Genomic DNA, 24,231 nt, shown 5'->3' with positions numbered 1-24,231 from the left:
CAGAAAAAAATGTAACTGGGGAATATAATTTTAAAATGCTATACAGTGAATATTAGCATTTATTTTTTTACTTTACTTTCCTTACATTCTGATCGTATGATTTGATAATAAAAAAATGTTTTTTTTTTTGTTACTCGGCTGTATGTCAATAATTTTAATGCCTGAGAAATAGAAAAATATTCCTATTGACTATGAGTCTATTTCGTTCATAGACAATTTACAGACACGTCGTATTGATGATGGCCACTCCCGAATTGGAGGGAAAATTTGAATAACTATTTTAAAACTACTTTTTTAGACGGTTTTAAGGTCATGAACTAGCTTTTATATTGAACAATGTAAAATTACCTACCTAAAAATATTTTTGCTATTGTTTTAAAGTTATTACAATTTAATATGTATCTACAAAACACTTTTACATGGTCTTAATATCATCGACTTGATTCGGCTTTCGTCGGATTTGTTCGCCTTGACGTCACAATATATGGACCGATCCTGCGTCAAGTTCGTATTTCCGGTAGTCACGTGGTGTGCGTTGACCAATCAGACCACTCGGTCTCTTTATAGGCCGACATTTTCTGACAAGCGTAGAAAAAGTTTTCATCAACAGCCGCCATTTTGCGCTGGAGAGACTGAGAAGAATTTCGGAATTTGTCGTGTAAATTTTCTGTTTTTTCTTACATCATTTTATCATAAACTGTACCATTCCGTGTATTTTAAAGTGTTAAGTGAAATCGTGTTGTTCGATCGGAGAAATAAGTTCAATAAAGTAGCTAAAATCTGGTGATATTGTTTTCATTTATTGTGCTAGTTCCGACGGAAGATGGTGAGAGGTTCTGTGTAGCTCTTCGATTCGGAGCTTTGTAATGGCGAATACTTGAGTGAGAAATTTTAATATGTGCCTTCTACGGTCCGAAGGACATCGAACGATCGTGATGTGGGTGAATTATATTATGATGAATGACAAATCGCTATAAAATGTTATTTCTTGAAGATATAAGACATAAAAGTGTTATTTGACTCGGCGGGCCGAAATATTCAAGACGGCTTACGTTTAGTAAACAGAGCCATGGCCGATGAGCCGCCTAACAAGCGGCCGAAGATGATCAGGGACCCTTTCCAGGGTCCCTCTGACTCTGCGGGTGAGTATTTTATTGTTTTGATAGTTTGCAAAGTGTTGGACTAGTGTTCTGTCATATTATCTTTCTTGGTTTTTGACATTTTGCCTTCGCTCTTGTTAGCGCCTCGGAAGTTTTGCGTCGTATTTATTGTGTCTTAGCTCGTGAAATAATAAAACAATGCAATGAATACGCACAATAAATGATTTTGAGCCGAAATATGAGATATTTTCTGTCATTTCATTTATTATTATGAGGCAATACGATGTTTTCTTACATTGTTGTAAGGTTGCTATTTATTGTTTTTTCAATAAGAAACATATTAAAGAATGATTTTTAATAAAATAAATGTAAATCCCTTTCGTACTTTATCGACATTTCGTTCAAATTCTTTAAGAAATGCGGTCGAAGTAACATAGTGTTAGACAAATCAGGTCAAGACGGTCGAAACTATTCCAGAACTTGTTAATCAAACTAGAAGCGATCAAGAAAAAGATAGGCAGTGAAATAATGTGACTTTTTAAACATGTTTTTAGTCATAAATAATTTTTAATTCTTGCTAAAGCCTAAACATAAATTCTAGTATGACCTACATAAGATGTTCCAATAAAAACTACACTAATGAGAAAATATTAATTTTTGAAGACACATGTAAATTTGATTGACCACATGAGATTGTTTATATCATGTTAGTTTGACAGTTGTAATAGTACCTAACCTCTCAATCACACACTGGTTGGATACAAAAGGTCAACAATTTCAATGAAATTAATCACTATGTAACACATTTTGTTTTAAATGTATGAAATTATTTGATATTATATCTACATGAGGTTACCTTGAATTAATAATGATTAAATTTAACATTGAAGTGTTGGTCAATTTTGCTTTGCAAACTGAATTGAGTTGTTTCCTTATTATTTTGGTGACATTCTTCATTAAAACAATGGTAAATGGTACAAATATTTTGTTGGCAATTAGATTTTTTTTTATTGAAACTAAATATCTATGTACCTAAATCAATAGGCTTAGAAATTTATTTTCATCAATGAAACTCAGTTTTGTTTTGTGTTTTTAAATCATTTTGACTTGAATATTACAAGTAAGTGCATGAAGATTTAGTTCCTTTAAAAAAATGAAACATAATCATGTACTAATTTAATTTCTATGCGTTTACAATACTGAGCAAAAGTCCATGTGAGAAAATTTTTATCTTTAAATTTTCTAGCTTTATTTTAGTCAAACTTAGTTCATAACCATTATAATAAAATGTCACCTGTTCCAAGGTAGCCAAAACAGTGTTACTGGATAAAATATCCATTTGTCACACTCTTTGTTCTTAGGAATTATTAACACAGTCTAGACCTATGTCAAGTGATTAATATGCATTCTTCTGTACCAAGTGGACACTGGAACAAAAAACAAAGATTTCCAAATCTAAAGTGATTTAGCATAATATTTTGTATCAACACTTTACTCAATAGTTCATATTTTAAAAATGTTTTTACTTCTACTTATGAAATTAGATTCACTTATTCTTCCTTGTCAACTACTATTTGAATTAGGTTGTGTATTTCTTGTCAGAAACTATATATTGTACAACAAAGTATTTTTGGTTAAATACCTATTACTAATTTGAACTCACAATAATTTTCCTTTTTATTAATGTTTCTAAGGTGGATATCAAACTGGCCAATGAGAACATTTATAAAAAAATAATAACCTTTAGAGCCAATATTTAAAAGAAATATGATATTTATATTGCAATAATCTTCATAATACATATGTGTTTAATAACATCACCAAAATAAGATAAACAGTACAGAAGTTGATTAACCTGATCATTGTACTATATTTTGAAAATACATAATATATTATAATTACTATTGTTACTGGTTGGTGTCTGTTTTTCATTGAACAATATTTGTAAGTGTGTTTACATAAAACTCATGGAAGATGAACAAATTGTAGTACTACAACTTACACAAAAATATTTTTATCTTGTAATAAGATGCTATACTATAAATAAAAAAAATTATACAAGACAAATTTGATTTTAAATTTTTCAACATTTATTTTATTTTGATAACATTAGAATATGGTCCTTTATTAATTCCTTACTTTGATAGATTTCATAAATTTAATTTAATTAGTGTTTTACATCCAATGATTTCATGTAAAAGTTCCATATTTGTGTAATTTTAAATATTGAGGTGTATACCACATTATGATTATTATATCCAATGTTCCTTCTATTCCTCAAGTTTTATATTGCATATTAAGCTCGTTTAAACATTAATAGAATTTAGAGTAAAATATCTAATTTGATTGCAAAAGTATCTATTTGTTTCTATCAAGGATATGTTTAAATTAACTTTTTATTGTGCTATAATATGTTTCTTTTAATTTGCTTATTTTATAGTTATGTCATACTTTAAACTCAGAAAAAAAGTTACATATAAATGAAATAAAAAATTGGTTGTTGATATTTATACTATATTCATTATCTAAATATTGATTTCATTCTAATAGAAAAACACTGTTGTAAAGTAAAAATATATTTTATATTTAAAGAAAGATGAATAAATAGTTTTATAAAAATGAGATAAATAGCACCATTATATTTGTTTAATAATATAGATTTAATACAGTTCTTTCAAATGATTTTTATTAATAATCAGATATTATGTTTTAAATTTTTTATAATTTAATTTTGATTCATTAAATAAATCAGTACTAGTGTGGCTAAAATGCTGTGTTATTAACTACTAACCCCAGAGATATATAGATTGTTGACAAAAATGAATTTATTTTTATGAATGAATTAAATTTATTTTTATGGTTTTTACAAGTTGGCTAAGATAAAATCTTTTAATTAGTTTAAAATGTATCTAAAATTGTAAAATAAAAAACATATTATTATGTATTAGCTGCTTATATAGGAACCATGTTAAAATGTATTTCCATAAAAAAATATATATTGTTTTGAGATAAACATAAATTATAATATTTGAGCTACACTTCAAATAGAAGCATATAATAATTGTATTTAGTAAGTAAGAAAATTATGGTTATTCCGCTGTTCTAAATCCAGTTAAAGCATATTTGAACCATTAAGAGAAATAAATATACTCTTTATTTACATCCACCGAGTCAAGTCTATAAAGTACTTTAGACTAATTATTTGATGTAGAATAACTCATTTTCGAGCATAAAAGAACCCTTGATGGTTTAGTAGCCGTGTACCTCCACCTATTGTTAAGCTTAGTATTTAAAATTTGATTGGGCTAACAAAGTTAAAAACACATATGAACAACTTGGAGTGGAAAGGGGACTTCACTATTTACATGGGTATAGGTTTATCCCCCTATTATTGATGTATCAGTTGCCTGTCCGTATACTCCTTTAGGGAGATAGTTGTGAGTTTCTTAGGAAATCATTAACAATTTTTTTTTTGGCTAACAATTCAGTTTGCAATGTTTTTTGGCAGACCAAAAACAATGAAGGTTCTTTAAGGATATGTAATTTTGTAAATAATATATTTATTTATATGACTTTTTGTTAAATTTTAATATTGTTCCATTGAGAATATTTCAAATAAATATAATTCTAAATAAGACAATTTCTTCATGTTTGTTGTGTTTTTCTTTATACCATAAATAATTGCAAGTTATATTAACAGAACAAGAAGAGCTAAATTTGTTCAGATTTACAAGCTCACATTATGGTGAATTCCAAAGAGTAACTGAAATAATGTACAAGGTGTATTGAGACTATCAGTATTTGGTGTTGTGGCCTCCATGTAAACTCCCTAAACCAAAAAATATTTTCATTCATGAAATCAACATAAGCCTAATTTCAAAAAAATAAAATTAAAGATCCTTTATTCTATCAGCTAAATCTAGGTTTCTGTATTTTAACCAAATGCATATTCATAAGTTAGCTATATTGATGAGATAAAGCATCTTTTAATTTTAAATAAATATATTTTTTAATTTTAATAATATGATTCATAAAGTAATTACAATTATAAACCAATAAGATTAAAGTAAGTAGATATTTTTATTTATATTGATGGAAACATGGAATTAATATTATTCTGAAATTATTTCTATAAAAACTTGTTAGATTTGTGACAAATCAAGTTTGATGTTTTATAATTTTACTTTATAAAATATAGTATTAAAATTATCAATAGACATAATATCTATTTTACGTGATACTAATTGCATAGCAATTTTTATTTCATTGGTATTTTTAGACCCCTTTATGTGGAAGTCAAAAGTGTAAAATTCTACAATCAGGAAAGGAAAGGGCAATATTCACATATTAAGTACATGCTGATGAATTAAATTGAACAGTAAAATATTATGCTCATTTGACTAAACTGTACCTACTGAAGAATGTTTGTCTGCATTTCTGATAAGTTCAAAAAATTGTGCAGGCATGTAATTTTTTATTAACACAATTGACTTACTAATATTATGATACTTTTTGATACTTATAATCAATGAAAAATGATTGACTCACATGGGTTAGCGAAATAGGCATTTATTTTTTTTATGTAATATTGTATTTTACTGAAACTATAAATTTGTCACTATAACATGTGGTTCTGTTTGCAGCAGATGGGTTCTCGAACCTTGACATGTTTGACCTTGAAAAGGACCTCCCTGATGAGCTGATGGGTGGTTCTTGGGGTGAACAACCAGGAGTCACCGGCCCTAAGCCCCCAGCACAGGGGCCAGGGCCTGGGGGGCAAATGGCCCAGCAACAACAGCTGAATGGAGATGATCCAACAGCTGGTATGCACAGAATCAACAATCACCTTATACAACAAGTGAGTACCTGAGATTGATACCAAAATTTCGTAATTCTAAAAACACCTAGTACAAAAGGCAGGGCTTTTCTACAGTATATGGGCAAAGGCCTAGCATCAGGGTAGTATTTTAGAAATTCAATTTAAAAATAGTAAATTATGTGCATACAGCAATATACTTAAATGCTTTGTTAAAATATGTTTATGTAATTTTTGCCACGAGAAATAATATTAAAATATACCGTTTTGTTTCCAAATTTATAACAAATTACAATAAAATTTTCATCAACCACAATCGCTATGCTTGTTATTTACTGCCGTAAATATTCACTGGTGCATTTTTGAGTCATTTTTGGATTAAATTACAAAATAAACTATGTATTAAATCAATAGGTTTACTAATCTTGCGTATGTCGTCTGCTGGTCTTTTCACAGGGCAACAAAGCCGGCTTAGTAGGCCACAACAATCCTTTGGGATTGAGTAGTTTAGGAAGTAAGAGCCCAAACTTACAATCACCTCCAAATGTGTCCGTATCAAAGGACCTCATGGGTGGCATGCACCCGCAACTAATGCCAAATACAAGTCATCCAAATCAGCTGCACTCAACTATGCCGATGAGCTCGATACAGGGCGGCATGAACGTGGCGAACGTGGGCAATATGATCGTCACCAATAGCAACATGACGGGCGCTAGCATGCTCGGCAGCGGCATCATCAATAATGTCAACAAGCAGCTGCCAACGCTGATGGGCAACAGCCACCACGGTACGCCGCCGCACCATCCGCATGCACAGGTAATAAATATTACTTTACATTCTATATCTCATTTATTGTTCAGTAATTCTTCTGATCCTCGTAACATTTTTCAACTATTTGCATCCGTGTTGTTCATCGCGAATCATATCTAATGATTTGCTTCACAGATGCAAAATGGCCCCTTGGGAGGTAGGGTGGGTGCCGTCGGGGTGAGCATGCAGGCGCCGAACATGCGTAGCACGTTGCAGCACCACCAGCGCATGCAAGCGCCCGGCGGCGGCGGGCATCCCCTCACACCATACCATCCTACGTACGGACAGCCGGCCACCGGCGGCGGAGCGGGCGGTGCGGCGGGCGCTCCCTTGCCGCAGCGGCCGGCGGGCGTGCGCTTCGGGCCGGCGGGGGAGGCGGGCGCGGGTGGCGGGGGCGCCGCGGCCGCCGTTCCTCCCGCGCCCTCGCCGCAGACGCCGGGCGCGCCGGCGGGCGGCCAGTCGCAGCCGCAGGCCGCCACGCAGGCGCCCGCGCCGCAGCAGCCTACTGCGCCGCAACAGGCGCCTGCTGCCTCCATCGCCTACGACCCACAGAAACGCAAACTTATTCAGCAGCAACTGGTACTGTTGCTGCACGCACATAAATGCCAGCGACGCGAGACTGCTTCCAATGGCGAAACATGGCAATGTTCCTTACCGCACTGCAAGACTATGAAAGGTGTTCTCAATCATATGATGTCATGTCAGGTACAAGTCACTTTTTATTCTTGAATTTTAAATTATCGTAATATAATACGTTAATAAATCATTTCCATCTTAAAATGTGACATAATTGTTTACAGGCCGGCAAAAATTGCACGGTACCTCATTGTTCCTCATCAAGACAAATTATAAATCACTGGAAACATTGTGACAAAAATGACTGTCCTGTTTGCTTACCACTCAAACAAGCCGACCGGACTAGAACTATGAACGGTGAGTTACTTAAATTATTACTTACGCTTCAAGTGTTAAGAAGGGTAGATGCATAAATGTTGTTGGTTTATAGCAGCGGCAGCGTCACACGCAGCGACCGGTGTGACTGGTGGCGTGACCGGCGTCGGCAGCGTGCCGGGAGTGGGCGGTGTGGGTGGCGTGGGCGTCGGCGGTGGCGTGCAGGGTGTCATGAGCGGGGCGGGCGGCGGTGCGGGCGCGGGTGCGGCGTCGGGCGGCGGCACTACGGGCGCGCCCGGCGCCGACATGAAGCGCGCGTACGAGGCGCTCGGCATCGCCTGTCCCACCTCCGTGGCTAACATGGGCGGCGGGTTCACGCGCGCCGCCGTGCGCATGCCCGCGCCGCGCCCGCCGGGCCTCACCGACGTGGTGCAGGCGCAGCAGCCGCCGCAGCTGGTGCAGCCGCTGTTCCCGCACCAACAGCAGCCAGACTTGCAGCAACCGCAACAACAGCAGCAACAACAACAGCAGCAGCAACAACAACTGGTTAGTTACATGAAAAAATATTTTGTTATTAATGTTTTATTTTTAATATAATTAATAATAGGTTATTGATTAGTTTCATGTATTTCTATTTCTTATAAATATAAACAAAACCATAAATATACTTAAATGTTTACCATTTCCAAATAAAAACATTAAAATCTGGACAACAGGACTTGTTGCAGATGGGCGCCGGCAGCCTTCAGCTTCCAGGTGGAGCCGTAACCGCCAATCCTGTGTCCGGCACTAAGGAATGGCATCATTCGATTACGGCTGATCTCAGAAACCACCTTGTCCACAAGCTGTAAGTTTACATGTGTAATTAATCAATATTGATTTTAATGAAAAATGTACTAAAATGTTGCCTACTCTATTATTTCCTCCAGGGTACAGGCAATATTCCCCACCCCAGACCCGACAGCCATGCTAGACAAACGTATGCATAATTTAGTTGCGTACGCGAGAAAAGTTGAGGGCGATATGTACGAGATGGCGAGCACGCGCTCGGAATACTATCATCTGCTCGCCGAAAAGATATACAAAATCCAGAAAGAGTTAGAGGAGAAGAGACAAAAGAGAAAGGAGCAGCAACAGCTCGCAGCGCAGGCAGCGCAGCAGCAAGCGCAACAACAGGTGCAGTCTCAGGTCAGTAAAGATAAAAAAAAAAATTGCAGCCAAGCATGGAACCAGTACATCTAGCATGAACATTTTACACCGTAGCATATTCTTTCATGACTGTCCGATAAAACAAGAATAGAGGGTAGCTTTGATTCGCCATACTGAACTGCTTTGGTTTAAAAATGTTAGTTCACAGGCCCTCCCCAAACATTTCTTAGTGGTTGCCAACTTGCAAAAATGTTAGTACTTTGTACTTCTACAAGCTTGAGAACTAGTTATAAATGTTGTGTATAATGTGCAGGGGCAGTTGGGCCAGGGCGTGGGAGTGGGCGGTGTAGGCGGCGTGGGGGTTGGCAGCGTGGCGGGCGCGGGGGTGCGCGCACCCATGCCACGCGCCGCGCTGGCGGGCTCGGCGCCGATGGCCGGCATGCGCATCCCCTCGCCCGGCATCGCGTTGGCTGTCAACCCCGCGCGACTCCCTTATCAGCCCAACCTCGTGGGACCGCCCGGACCCAGTCCCAATCAGGTATGTGCTAATTACTGTTTTTTTTCAATACATAAATATTTCTGACATTATTTGGTCTCTGTATGGTTTTCGATTGAACCAAAATGTATCGCAAATTAAAACGATAACACAAGTATAATATTTAACCAATTGAATTTTGCTAGTGACCTATGCAAGATAATGTCTTTACTTAAAACATTGTAGTTTAGAGAACCACTAGATATTTTTGGATTTTATTTTATTGTCTGAGTTTCAATGTTTGTTATATTAAATCAGATGCCGCAAACTCCAAACGGTGGTAGTGTGGGGGCAGGCAGTGTGAGCAACCCGGGCATGTCTCCGTTCGGTCAGCCACTGACCTCCCCCGCGCCGCAGTACCCGCCCGTGCACACTAACGGGCCCGCGCCTCTGGCATCACCCAATCACCAAACTGACAATACTAAGGTGAGAGAATTTTAACGCATATTAATATTTAAATTTATAATTCATATATGTCAATTAAAGTTTGGGGAAATTATATAGTTAAATGAATCTGTTTTAAATCAGGTGGAATTTATTAGAATTTTACAAAGAGGCAACATTATAAGAATTTCTTGAGGACGTAAGATCGAGATAGTATTACAACATATTTTTATTCATTGCAATATTTGAAATTTATTGATTATTATCTTTTTTCCATCTAATTTGGACGAAACAATATAAAATGGAACATACATTTCTCGTAGTATAAGCAATGTAATGTTAAGATGTGTTGTCGGTTAGTGAGCGCGTGTAGTAGTTGTAGGTTGTAGACGTTGAGTTGTGTGTGCAGTCGCGCCTGAGCGGCGCGGTGGCGAGTCCGTTCGTGAACCACAGCGGCGCGTGTCGCGAGGGCTCGCCGGGCACGCCGGGCACGCCGCACGCGCGCGCCTCGCCCGCGCCGCTGCACCTGGCGCACCGCGCGCTGCCCGCCGCGCTGCCGCCGCTCGCCGCGCCGCCGCCGCAGCCCGCGCCGCCCGCGCCGCCGCAGCCGCCCCAGCCGCCGCAGCCGCCGCAGCCCGCCGCGCAGGACCACAGGTCAGTAACGACACTTCACTTAACAGTTATACTCACACTCACACACTCGACCAACATTTCATATCTACACAAAAAACTATATATATATATATATATATATATTACGTGCATGCGTAATGCAATTGTTTTTTTTTTAACTTAATTGACCCACCACAACTCTAATGAGGCGATTTTAATCAGCTTTTAGTTTATCCTGTTAAAATAAACGAGACCAGGTTTAATTATTCCAAGTTGATTAACTATTTTTAAACTAATACTTTTAAATATCACCATATGCTTAAACATACACATAATAATCAATTATAAAGGGTAAAAACACCTGGAAAAGTTAACAATAATGTAAAACACAGTGTTATGATTAAAAAAAACAACATGTAATAGTAACAAGCATAACAGAAAACTAAAAATCGTTGGTTATAATTTTGCTAATCTTATGATTATTCCTGTACCTCCCTACAGTCCACAACAAGACGATGTGAGAATAAAGCAAGAACAGGACGATGCTCGCATCAAGTCTGATCCTGACGACGACTGCGGCGGAAAAGGCATGAGGGATGAAACACCATGCGATAAAGACACCACAGACCGACCCGACTTCGTCGTCAAGCCAGAGATTAAGCAGGAGATCAAAGCAGAGATCAAATCGGAGGTGAAGGAGGAGCCCGGCGAGACGAGCGTAGGCGCGGACGCCACGAGGCGGATGTTCGTGTTCAAGCCAGAGGACTTGCGGCAAGCGCTCATGCCCACGTTGGAGAACCTGTTCAGACAAGACCCGGAGTCGTTGCCGTTCAGACAGCCGGTGGACGCGCAGGCACTCGGCATTCCGGACTACTTCGAAATAGTCTCAAAGCCGATAGACCTGTCCACGATAAAGATGAAGCTCGACCAGGGCAGGTACAAGGACCCGTGGGAGTACGTAGACGACGTATGGTTAATGTTTGAGAACGCGTGGCTTTACAATAGGAAAAACTCGAGAGTCTATAGATATTGTACTAAGGTGAGTTTCGAATACGCTTTAAATAATAATTCGTTACTGTATCTTTAAGTTTAAACTCCAAAAAAAAACTCCTCAGAAAAACAATCTCCTTAGTTCAAATTTTCTCATATAATTTCATAATTGTTTTCAAACTATTTAAATACAATTTTGAAATAATTTCAATCAGTTACAAAATATTATCAGACACATTGCACAATGTTGCATTTTTTAGTCCAAGTCTGTGGCAAATGTCTCATACTAAACTAAAATTTAAATCTAATAACATTTTAACACTTAGCAACATAATATTTTTGTCGCCTCTAGTTGTCGGAGGTGTTCGAACAAGAAATAGACCCGGTGATGCAGAGCCTCGGCTACTGCTGCGGCAGAAAGTACACGTTCAACCCGCAAGTGCTGTGCTGTTACGGCAAGCAGCTCTGCACCATACCGAGAGACGCGAAGTACTTCAGTTACAAGAATAGGTGAGTTTCTTCAATAATATTTTACTTCTATTTATAAATATACCTGTTCATTTATTTAACATATATAAGGAGTGTGTTTAGTGTTTAGCACAGAGAATTTTAGTTAGGATCCATGATAGCAAAAGTGCGTAAAATTCACGTTATTTTACTTCCCTGATAGGTTAATCATTTGAAGCTTGGTTCTTAGCAAAACTATCTGCATTAAAATGACACCTTAAAATATAAATAGTTCTGGCAATAAAATTTAGGCCTATATAGCTGTAACAGATTCTGTGATGTGTAGCAGACATTACTAGAATCTCTGAACAAAAAATATATTTTGTAATGAAATAAAATATTATACATGATGTTAGCTAATGTATCCTAACATAACAATAAAATAATTTTTGCTGTATTTAGTGGAAGTATATTTTTTGTTTCATGTAAAATTATAGTTTAAGTATATTCATAGTCAACCTGAATCTACTTAAAATAATACGATTTTAGAAACTCATCAAATAATCAAAAGGTGTTACATTTTCTGCAAAAAACTACATATTATTAGTGTAGCCGAATGGATGGGGGTACCCACCGATTTTTTTTTTACTTAAAAATAAAATTATTTTTTACACAAATTAGACGTTTAATAAATCATTTATAACTTTTACCAGTTTTTCACATGTATTAGTGTGTATGTTACACACATTCTATGTAGCATTATTGTTGGTACCTCCATTCTTTAACACCCTGTAGATTAATTCGTGTTCAACATATGATGCTCAAATTTATATAATTATTAACTGTTTTTAATGATTATAGGATAACAACAATTAGGACAACAAAAATTTATTCCTCATAAAGCTCTCGAATTTCTATAACAAAATAAAATTAAACATCATGTTGTATGATACGGTGAATGGATTTTATATAAAAACATACATTCAATCCTCAAATTGACATTCTGCTGGGTGCTTACTTTCTCCAACCATGTCCCTAATGCTTATATTCTGAACTTTTTATTTCATCGCCCTCAGTAAAATAATTTGTACAGTTTGCGAGCGAACACCGAAGAATTTCAAAGAATATTGATGTATTAACATAATGCAGTGACTTATTGATGTAGGTAGCGAGGCGACAAAAGTGTTCCATATCTATAATAGATGATTATTAGTCAACGTATTTATAGTATTTAATATTTCAGTTACATCCAATGGTCCTTAGACCAACTTAAAATAATAATTAGGTATTCAGCAATTACACTTATGGTCCATAGATCGTAAAATAAAAAGGAGCATAATCAAAATGAGTAATGACAGCGATATTAATGTATTCTCGCGCTAACGTCAACATTAGTACCGCGGGTGTGCGGGACTATTAGACGCGGAGCTCATCCGTTCTGTTCTGAAACCCACGATTACGAAGAGCTTGCGCGCGAACTATACTGTTTCACCGAAAACTAGATATAGCAATCGTACGGTGGAAGGAACGGTGTGAACGGTTAAGACGGCGGCTTTGCAAAATGGTGTTCCCACTGTTTATGGGCAGTCGTATCGCTTACTATCAGGCGAACGGCAAGCTCGTCTCATCATTCAAAGCCATAAAATATGATTAGATATTTAAAATTTTAACATTAGCTGAAGCTTTTTTGTTAAGTCATACAAACCTTTAAAGCCTATAAGAACTTTAATTATATCGTAATACAAATCTGTGTTAGAAGGAATTAGTAGTTAGTAATATTTTACAAGACACACCTTGGCTTATGAATAATTTACATTGTGTATTAGGATCCTCAACTTGCTTTTAAGACAATATATTTATGACAATTTTGTATTTAATTGCGTTTAAAGTCTTCAAAGCGCTTTCACTTAATTGTTATGGTGGTGTAAAACTTGGAATCTGAGAACGCGACATATCAGTGAATTGACACCGGTTTCATTGTATGCCATCTTATACTGACGGTCAAAGTACAAACTTAATGAAGCCTTTATTTATTTACTCCCTACATATCAGATAATTCACATTAATATTATGATCATTTCATTTACATTAGCCATATTAAAGCCCCGCTGGTTTAAATAATTATTGATGAGAAAAATCGGATCAAAAGTGTCAAGTCTAGTTATAAAATCCATCCGACAATCTATGAATGTTGTTAAACTCGCAAATAACTTAATTTAAAATAATTGAAACATCACAGATCTTGGAAAAATAAAAGTTGTAAGATGCCTTATGATGAATTGATCACTTGGATATGCATATTAGTTATGCCAATTATCTAGTAATAATACATTTATTTTTGGGTTATACGTATACCACGGCGCCAAACGTTGCAACGCAGAGCAGCATGGAATGATTGTTGCAAATCAGTTGATATATTTGCATTATACAACCCAGAAATGAAATTATAAATCTTTCTCATGCACACTATATATTATGTTTCAGTATAATGTAATGTAATATTTTGCAAAATCTATCCTGTTCTGTGTTGCGCTATGCTATATTGTCTGCGTTCAATCTTGATATCTCTGTTCATTGCAATTATGTTAATTTCTCATAAACATACCCACTTCTTCATTTATAACTCCTTTTAACCCTTGAAAAATACATAGCCCTTACATGGTGTATGTCAAATACAACATAGGCTGGTGGTATCTTGAATCTAAATGTCTGTGTTACATATACCTCTATCTGATTTATGTTTATAAATTATTTCGTCATCCACGGTATACGATATTCGACTCACATTCGCCTGCGAACATTTCATTTTTAAATCTTTTCTAAAATCAATTTTGTCTTCATCTAGTATTTCGGGAATAATAAAAATCACAAAAGACCAGATGAAATAAAATTGTTTGTCCTAAAAATTATATCAGCCACTTGCACCAACAATGTGACTTAAAACAAATTTTACTGATCAAATTTGGGTACCTTATGTCTTGTACACTAAGCTCAATGTTGTATGTGCAAATCGCAAATCATTACCTGTTCAATATAATGTCCTCGCTGTGTTCTGTCTGAACTATTAACCCCTTTTATGTTATCATTGCTTACTAATTTTTTTTCGCCCTCTCCACGCACGTCCTTGCCTGCACACAAAACGTTCCTGTACTCGCTTCACACCACCGCCACACACGGATGAGAATTATGAAATAAACAGTCTAAAAGCATTAGGGGTTGTGTCCGATAGATACACCTTCTGCCAGAAATGCTTCAATGAGATCCAGGGCGACACCGTCACGCTCGGCGACGACCCGCTGCAGCCGCAAACGTGAGTATATATCGGCTTCTTATATAACTATTAGTTAGAAATTGAATAATAAAATATATGTTTTTGTCTTTCTTTTGGTTTACCTCAGTAGTATTTACATTTATCCCAATTTTTTAAATTGAGGCCTGGAATTTTTAAAATATTTTAGGCTCGGCTGTAATCTCGCCTGTTACATTTCCTTCGAATGCTGACATAATTTCCAAAAATAAAAGATACAATTGCCAAAATTCTTACACATACAAAAACTTTCAGTGCAATCAAAAAGGACCAGTTCAAAGAGATGAAGAATGATCATCTGGAGCAAGAACCGTTTGTGGTGTGCATGGACTGTGGCAGGAAGCAGCACCAGATATGCGTGCTGCATCACGACCAAATATGGCCTCAAGGCTTCTGCTGTGATAATTGTTTGAAGAAGAAGGGGGCCAAACGGAGAGAGAACAAATTCTGCGCTAAGAAACTGCCCCCGTCCAAGCTCGGCATTTATATTGAGACTAGAGTCAACAATTTCCTTAAGAAGAAAGAGGCTGGGGCCGGCGAAGTGCATATCAGGGTAGTCGCGTCTTCCGATAAGGTAAGGATGTGGATTGTGTGGAAATTTAATATTGAATTAATAGACATCAGCCATAACATGTTATTGTCACTCTAATTTCATTTGGAGACTTTATTTGACTGCTACCATAAATGTATTAAAAATATCATATTATTCAAAACGATAGTAAAATGTAATGGAACTAGAAGTTTGAAAGCAATTTTGTTTTAGATGGTGGAAGTAAAGCCAGGCATGAGGTCGAGGTTCGTGGAGTCTGGCGAGCTTTCCTCCGAGTTCCCCTATAGAGCGAAGGCGTTGTTCGCATTCGAAGAAGTCGACGGCACCGACATTTGTTTCTTTGGCATGCACGTTCAGGTAAGTTGCATAAATGTTCCACACTTGTTCTTATTATGTTCCAAAAATGCTGTCAGATATAATTGCGCATTGTTCTGCTTCCGTTAGTGCAGAGATACAATTCTGGATGGGAAAAGATGGTACGTTTTTGTTCTCTGCATTCAATACCTTATGTAGTCTGTCGCAAGCTGATATCTTGTATGCTGCCGGACAAAAGATAAAATAGTGTACTTTCCTATGTTTGATTTTGTTTTGTACATGATTTTATATGTAACGACAATAATACGAAACAGAAATTTTGCTAAGTCAGTATCAAAATTGGATTAAAATAAAACACGTAATTCATTTTACAATATTGTTGTGAGCAAGAGAGGGGGGCTGGTAATCATGCCCTTTTTCCCACGCACGCAATATTACGGCCGGTGACACTTGGTGACGTCACAGTTTGCTATTTATGTTATTCGACAGTTAGCTCTTATTATTGCGTGGATGAAAGAAGTGCCTTACCCAATTGGAATTATAAAATTAACGTCTACAGTTTTTTATAATATATTGTTTAAAACGTTATTTTTCTATTTGTCGTCTTATTATTAACTATATTCAACGTGTTGACAAGTAGTTGCCGATGACCTGTGAACAAAGGCTGAATTCTCTGTTGATGTTGAGCAGTTATGATAAGTTATGTAATTTCTTTTTCATAATTTATTTGTTAACATTACTTACCAATTATCACAAACGTAGACGAATAAAACTGAAATATATATAAAGAAGCTTTTGTAGAAAATAATAAATACGTTTTGGAACATGTCGAGAAATTATTGTCAAACACGCATACGTTAACGTCACATGCCCACGTGCGCGGCGCGGATAGTGCTCGGTACCGATCTCGGTCCATATTCTTGTTCGTGTTACCGTAGCGAATGTCCCTACCTACCCAGCCATCTATAATATCACGACAATGTTACCGTGTCGGGTCCGTATGTGCGATGTAGGCACTGGTATTGAAGCTTTCAGTTGCCTGCTAAAGAATAATAATTTTGCTAACATATAAAATGTTTGCGGTCTTTTGTCCTGTAGCGTACTGCTGCATAATATTCTTCGCAAAGTATTTAAAATCGTGACACTCGGCGGAGCGCGCATAAAAATAATTTTACTTGTTACAGGAATACGGCAGCGAGAGTCCTACCCCGAACACGAGGCGCGTTTACATAGCATATCTAGATTCTGTACATTTCTTCCAACCGCGCCAGTATAGGACTGCCGTATACCACGAAATCTTATTGGGCTATTTAGATTACGCGAAACAGTTAGGATACACAATGGCTCACATATGGGCGTGTCCCCCGTCCGAGGGTGACGACTACATCTTTCACTGCCATCCGCCTGAGCAAAGGATCCCCAAGCCGAAGAGGCTACAAGAGTGGTACAAGAAAATGCTAGACAAGGGTATCATAGAAAGGATTATATTAGACTATAAAGACATTCTGAAACAAGCAATGGAGGACAATATCTCTTCGGCGGCGGAGCTGCCGTACTTCGAGGGGGACTTCTGGCCCAACGTGCTCGAGGAGTCCATCAAGGAGCTTGATCAGGAAGAAGAGGAGAAGCGGAAGCAGGCGGAAGCGGCCGAAGCAGTGGTCAGTATCGATTCAACTAGCTTACTGTTACTGAATACTTAATGCAGCATGCGACAACAATTTCTAACATGGCTTTTAGATATTCCAGTCCTCGGAGGAGAACGAACAAGGCCCCGATGGCAAGAAGAAAGGTCAGAAAAAGGCGAAGAAGTCGAACAAATCGAAGGCTGCACAGAGAAAGAACAGTAAGAAGCAGAGTGACCAGCAGCAGGGCAGCGACCTCAGCGCGAAAATATTCGCCACCATGGAGAAGCACAAAGAGGTGTTCTTCGTTATCAGGCTACATTCCGCACAGTCCGCTGCCAGCTTAGCGGTAAGAATATGTTGTTGGCGATTGTTTGTTTAGTGGAGTAACTTCATAATAATGTGCGAAAGTAGCTAATACGAGGTAATTTGTAAACTTTAAGTTGCATTTTTTATTTATTGATATATACGAGAGAAGGTACTCCATTAATCAAGATTAAAAAAATATATAGTATGAAATATATAATAAACTTTTCTTAAATATATGTTTTTACTACAGCCTATCCAAGATCCAGACCCGTTAATAAATTGCGACCTCATGGACGGTCGCGATGCATTCCTGACGATGGCGCGCGACCGGCACTACGAGTTCTCGTCGACGAGGAGAGCGAGGTTCTCCACACTGTGCATGTTGTACGAGCTGCACAACCAGGGACAAGACAAGTTCGTGTACACGTGCAACAGCTGCAAGTCGCATGTGGAGACGCGGTATCACTGCACCGTGTGCGACGATTTCGACCTATGCGTGCAATGCCACGAGAAGGAAGGTCACCCGCACAAGATGGAGAAGCTAGGCCTCGACATCGACGTGGGCTCCTCGCCGGGCGACATGAAGCAGGCAAACCCTCAGGAGGCGCGCAAACTCTCCATCCAGCGCTGCATCCAGTCGTTGGTGCACGCGTGCCAATGTCGCGACGCGAACTGCCGCTTACCATCGTGCCAGAAGATGAAGCGCGTCGTGACGCATACCAAGATCTGCAAGCGCAAGACGAAGGGCGACTGTCCGATCTGCAAGCAGTTAATCGCGTTGTGTTGTTACCACGCGAAGCACTGTACAGAGACCAAGTGTTCGGTGCCCTTCTGCAGCAGCATCAAGCAGAAATTGAAGCAACAGCAAGTGCAGCAGCGCGTACAGCAGGCCAAGCTGTTAAGGCGGCGCATGGCGGCGATGAACACGCGCGCCGGCCCCGGCGCCGCCTCGCCTCCGCCGCAGCCTGCGCTGGCCTCACCGCCGCCCTCCAAGCCGCACGCCGCCTCGCACGTTCCGCACAATGTGCAAAAAGCGCTGCAACAGGTACAACAATATTAGCATATAACAAAACCAATTCATACCATACTTTATTTAATAATCTCGATGTTTATAATCCTTTTTATGTTCAAAATATATTTAAATTAAAAATATGAGTAGAATAATCAGTTTATAGAAAATCGTAAAACAATGTGGCTGTAGCGCTGCCCTGACGGGGCCGTAATTTATGTGGATTCACACAGCAGTATTGTGGATGCATGATGTTGCTTTTTTAAATCAGCCCTAAAGTTGCCAGTTTGCGTGCTATATATTGGAACGACTATGACAAAAAATAGTTTATAAAGTTTGATAAACGGATTATTATAATTGAGTACTATTTCTCCACTAACCATATTCCCTATCATTAAAAAGGTACAAGAGGAAGCGGCGCGGCAGCAAGCGCCGTCATATGGCAAGCAAGCTGCGATGGGCCCTCCTGGTGCCGGTGTGGGCGGGGTGGGTGGCGTCGGTACTGTGGGCGGAGTGGGTGGCGTCGGCGGGCGAGGGGAGTGGCCGGCGCGGTACCGAGCGCCGCCACCACTGCACCACCCGCAGCATCACGCGCGGCTGCAACACCACCACGCGCCGCCCCAACACCCACACCAACATCCACACCCCGCGCAGCAGCTACAGGTACATCCAAAAGTTGCGAATACATAATGTCATATTTCAAAAATATCGATATTGATAAGGTTACCTTTATCGATAAATGCATGGAATCTGACGTCATTTTCTGAAATCTTTTCTCTGTCAAGAGTTCAAATCACATAACTTTAGGTCTTCTGTCTCATGTGAGATTTATTAAAATATCTTAGCTCAGAATGCTTTGTTTTTTTCATTATTATATTTTAATGTGTCGATTGCAAATTATTTTAGTAACCTTTTTGTAAAAAGCGAATGTCGGTGTCGATTCGATTAGCGGATCTACTATCCGTTTGTTAATTTGTGGTCGACCTCACACTTTGTTAAACAAGCATGTTGCGATTTTACAGCAAAGGCCACAAGCGCCGCAACAGCAACAAACACAACCACAAGTTCACCAAAAAGCGCTGCAGCAGCTGATGGCGACGCTCAGGTCGCCAACGAGCCACAATCAGCAGCAAGAGATATTACAAATACTCAAGTCCAATCCGCCATTAATGGCCGCCTTCATCAAACAAAGACAAGTAAGTACCAATAAACCAGATAAACTTTTTAGAAAATGTAATCAATATCTAACAATAATTACGAAATATGCAAAGAACATTATCTGTCTCTAACCGTTTAATGACGTACTTTGATTTTGATGAATGGTATGAATTTGCTAAGCATGCTTATTGTTTGTGTTAGAACGCGCAGAACCAGCAGGCGGGCGTAGGCGGCGTCGGCGGCGTCGGTGGCGTCGGCGGCGTCTGCGGCGTGCTTGGCGGCGGCGTGCAGCAGCAACCGCAGTTACAGCACATGATGCCGCAGCAGCAGCGCCTGCAGCAAATGCACCAGATGCTGCCGCAACAGCCACAAGTAAGCAACGCTTTTTTTAACAAGTCTCATTATATTCGCTATAGTCAGCGTCTGCGGCACTATATCTCAAAATTGTTTCATTTCATATTGAATCACGATTGGCATGAAGTTACTTAGTTGAAGAGCGAAATTCTATTGAAATATCTGCACAATATTTATACCGATGATGATGAACCTTCTATATAAATATTTGTTACATTATGGATTGGAATTCACCTACAAACCTTCTGGCAGTGAGAACATTCATGGCTGGTGGTGATCAGTCTCCATAAGATGATTTATGATCTAAAATAGGACGCATTTTGGATAGGGACCCTACCTACCTAAGACATAAAATAAACTTACAAAATATCATATCTCAATTTTGTGTCTAATTTAGGGCACATCAAATATTTTCTTTTTTATAAAAGTAATATTATAACACAGGTATAAAGGAATACTTTTTTGTATAATTATGTATTTTATTTCATACTCGCCGCGATAATACATTAAATGTAAGCGAAATCACAGCAAATATTCTACAAATATAGTTTGTGAATGAATGTATAAATTGAGATTCGCGTAAGATTTTGTTTGTGTTTCCTGTGCGCGCTGTGTACTTAATCTATGCAGTTGGAATCTATGCTTGTTCTTCAATCGCATGCTGTACTATGCGTTTTAAATGGGTATAAAATCTTGCTCATTGCAACTTCACTCACTACTTGGTATTACAGAATACAGAATATATTGCAGAACTTTTATATAAATAATATTACTACTATTCAGTAAATGTCAATTTGATAGATATATTTGGTGTGTGTATTTAGTTTACGGTACCGCGTGCTGTCAAGTGCCACCCCACAGTGGTTCTATAATAATCTCATTTTTTACGCATAGTATGCAGTATTGTTGCAGGAATAGCCCTCTGTCGCTTATGTCTGTCTTCTAGTATTGTTGAAGGGTGGTTAGATATAATTATGCTTTATTGACGCATTAGTAATTCCATGTGCACACGTTCTGAACACATATTAGGTACCTGATTTTCTTCTTCACATATTGATTTGTCCAGATCTCTTCTTGAATGAATTACAAGAAGTTGCAATATTCAAATGTAATATTATACAGTGTGTTATAAAAGATCTCATATCGTATAATATATTAAATAAAATATACCTGAAATAAAAGCGAAACCATTTATTCAATGTTAAATTTTTATCAGGCCTTGTCCATCTTTAAGTATAATTTGTGTACATCAGCTGTCGAATATTGCCAATATTGTCATAAGAACTAATTTGAATACTTATATTTTCTATTTGTCTTCCTTTGACTATTTTATTATGTTTTGGTCAACTGGTGTAGTATGTTAGGCCTAGACACGAAAATAATTGGCCTGATAAAGGTATAAAATTACTGTGCCCTACAAAAAATTTAGGCCCATATTATTTTTTTTCAAATTGGTGTTTAAAACAGGATCTATACACAAGACTCTTTTCTAAATCATATTTGAAATAAAAAATTTCAATGAATTTATGTATATTATTTTTTATTTAAATACAGTTTTTATGTTTCGCTCACATATAAGACCGGCCACAAGTTTTGTGACACTTTGTGTCGGGTTTTAACGTGTTTTTTCTCTTTCTCTTATAATCCATAGCTTTACTCGTTATGGTTAAAATTGCCTTTGTTTACATGATAGTTAAATATTATATTTACGTGAAAATATATTTTTTTTTAATATTTTCTTGACTGTAATTGAATTATGTTTTTATTGTTTACAGGTTGGTGGCGTGTCAGGCGTAGGAGGCCCCGGCGGAGTCGGTGGCGTCTCAAATGTCGGCATGGGCGGCCCCGGCGGTGGCGGCGTCGGGGGCGTCGGAGGCGTGGGTGGAGTCGGTGGCTGGTTCAAGCAGGGCGCCGGCGGCGTCGCCGGGCCCACGGTGAACATGATGGGGATGCGCGGCGCGTACGGGTCGGTGGGAGGGGTGGGCGGAGTGGGCCAGGTGGGCGGTGTGGGCGGCGTGAGCGGCGGCGCGGGCCGGCTGGGCGGCGCGGGCGCGCGCTACGGGTTCGGCGGCGGGGTGGGGGGGGTGGGCGGCGGAGTGGGGTCGGTGGTGGCGCGGTCGCCGCCGGCCACGCCGTCGCCGCGGCCGCCGACGCCGTCGGAGCTGCTGCTGCTGCGACAGTCGCCGGCGCCGGCCGCGCCGCACGCGCCGCCCGAGGACCAGCTGCCGCCCATGACGCCGCAGGACCAGCTCACCAAGTTCGTCGAGCAGTTGTAGTGTACATAGCCGAGGCGCGCCGCGCCGCCCTGTAATATATAAACTAATCGCGGCGGTCGCGCTCTCCCGCCCCTCCCCGCTCCCGCTCCCCTCCCGCGTGCCCCTCGCTCGCGTCCCGCTCCTGTTCCCCCCCGCCCTATTTATTGTCAATAAGTTGTCATTGGCGACGCGAGGGACGTAAATTAAGTATTACGATGACCGAATCGAGCGCTCAATGTACAAAATGTAAATATGAGAGGAGTACGTCCTGTCCGCTTTGCGTATAATAATTGTAAGTTGTTTGTAGTGTAGGTACATTATGATACTTATTCTGTTTATTGTAATTAAATCATTTTATAATATAATTATGTGATCATTATAAACTGTTGTTTTAGTTAAATACATATCTTTTACTACCTCTTTGTCCATTTTAATTCCCAGTATTTTCCATGTCGGCTACAATCTTAGTTTTGGGATAGAAGGTTTACACACGTCTTTTTCAAAGTATTTGTTATAGTAATAACTACAAACTTTAATAACCCAATATTGCAAATCTGTTGATGGAGATTGCAAGTTTGTCTGGAACATTTCCATTGGTAACCGGTACGAGTACTCGAGGTTGTGATTATATGTTTTGTTGAGAATTACAATAGAATGGAATAATTTCACAAACCCATTAAAATGTTATATTTAGATTCCATACGATCAATTCGGAAAGCAGTTCTCGAAATCAGTCCAAGGATAAAATACAGTGCATCATACAGAAAAAAAAAGTTTTTATCTTGTCCAGAGCAGTTTATTTATTTACTTGCACAATGCAACCGCTTCTGGAATGATGAAATAATATGATCCAAAATGCTCTTTTTACAGTATCAAACATTAGATTCGCAATAATTACAGAATACAACTTCTGTCTATGTGCAACCAGAGACAATAGAATAATGGCGGCCTAACATAGCTTCTCTTCTACATATTTCTGAAAACTCCCGATGTCATCTCCAAGGATGGTGGCAAAGAGCATTACAATACTACGAAAAAGTTATAATAAATGAAATGGGCAGACCAGTCCACACACGCAAAACTGGTTCATGACCCATGTGCCAGCCATCGGCCACCTCTACCATGTTGTAGTGAAGTGTCTCCAACGCGCGACGTCGCCAAAGGCACAGAGTATGTCATATCCAAGCTGCTAATTAAAAATAAAGGAAACTTTTACTGAAATCATTATCTACACGTACGCGGTAATTATGGTAGATGCACGGTAATCTGGTTCTAATCGGCTCTAATCTCCCGTCAAGGTAAGACGATATTGTCTTGACCGTGTCATATTTTACCATATCTTATATTGTCCCGAATTTCCTAATAAATGGACTTTAATCGGGAAACGGTTTTTTAGCTGCCCTACCTCATTACGAGTTAGTTTTAGTGAATCAAGGAAATTTTGTCTAAAACCACGCTATTTTACGCCTTATATCCCAGTAATTCTCGATTTACACATAGAGACACTACTGTCTGAAATTAATGATATTATGATTCCAAAGAAAATCACACAAAATTACTTAACCTCATGCCTTTTTACTTTCATCTCGGAAACATAATGAAATATAAAAAAATACAG

At 38.6% G+C, this 24,231-nt stretch overlaps 1 protein-coding gene across 1 annotated transcript; it reads left to right on the top strand.

The window, feature by feature from the left end:
- Nucleotides 1-586: 586 nt before the first annotated feature.
- Nucleotides 587-22,996, top strand: LOC115451142 (histone lysine acetyltransferase CREBBP). Its single transcript, XM_037441291.1, has 23 exons — nucleotides 587-1,142; nucleotides 5,744-5,958; nucleotides 6,361-6,732; nucleotides 6,862-7,431; nucleotides 7,527-7,659; nucleotides 7,733-8,163; nucleotides 8,334-8,464; nucleotides 8,547-8,805; nucleotides 9,080-9,304; nucleotides 9,560-9,727; nucleotides 10,095-10,339; nucleotides 10,799-11,336; nucleotides 11,640-11,797; nucleotides 14,964-15,044; nucleotides 15,297-15,615; nucleotides 15,805-15,948; nucleotides 17,091-17,564; nucleotides 17,653-17,877; nucleotides 18,088-18,882; nucleotides 19,249-19,509; nucleotides 19,869-20,042; nucleotides 20,206-20,376; nucleotides 22,134-22,996. The coding sequence occupies exons 1-23, from the start codon at nucleotides 1,070-1,072 to the stop codon at nucleotides 22,632-22,634; spliced, it is 6,663 nt and encodes a 2,220-aa protein (XP_037297188.1). The 5' UTR covers nucleotides 587-1,069; the 3' UTR covers nucleotides 22,635-22,996.
- Nucleotides 22,997-24,231: the final 1,235 nt, after the last annotated feature.

Source organism: Manduca sexta, chromosome 22, assembly GCF_014839805.1.
Source record: "Manduca sexta isolate Smith_Timp_Sample1 chromosome 22, JHU_Msex_v1.0, whole genome shotgun sequence".
Classification (NCBI taxonomy): domain Eukaryota; kingdom Metazoa; phylum Arthropoda; class Insecta; order Lepidoptera; family Sphingidae; genus Manduca; species Manduca sexta.
This window is presented reverse-complemented; position numbering and strand designations above follow the sequence as displayed.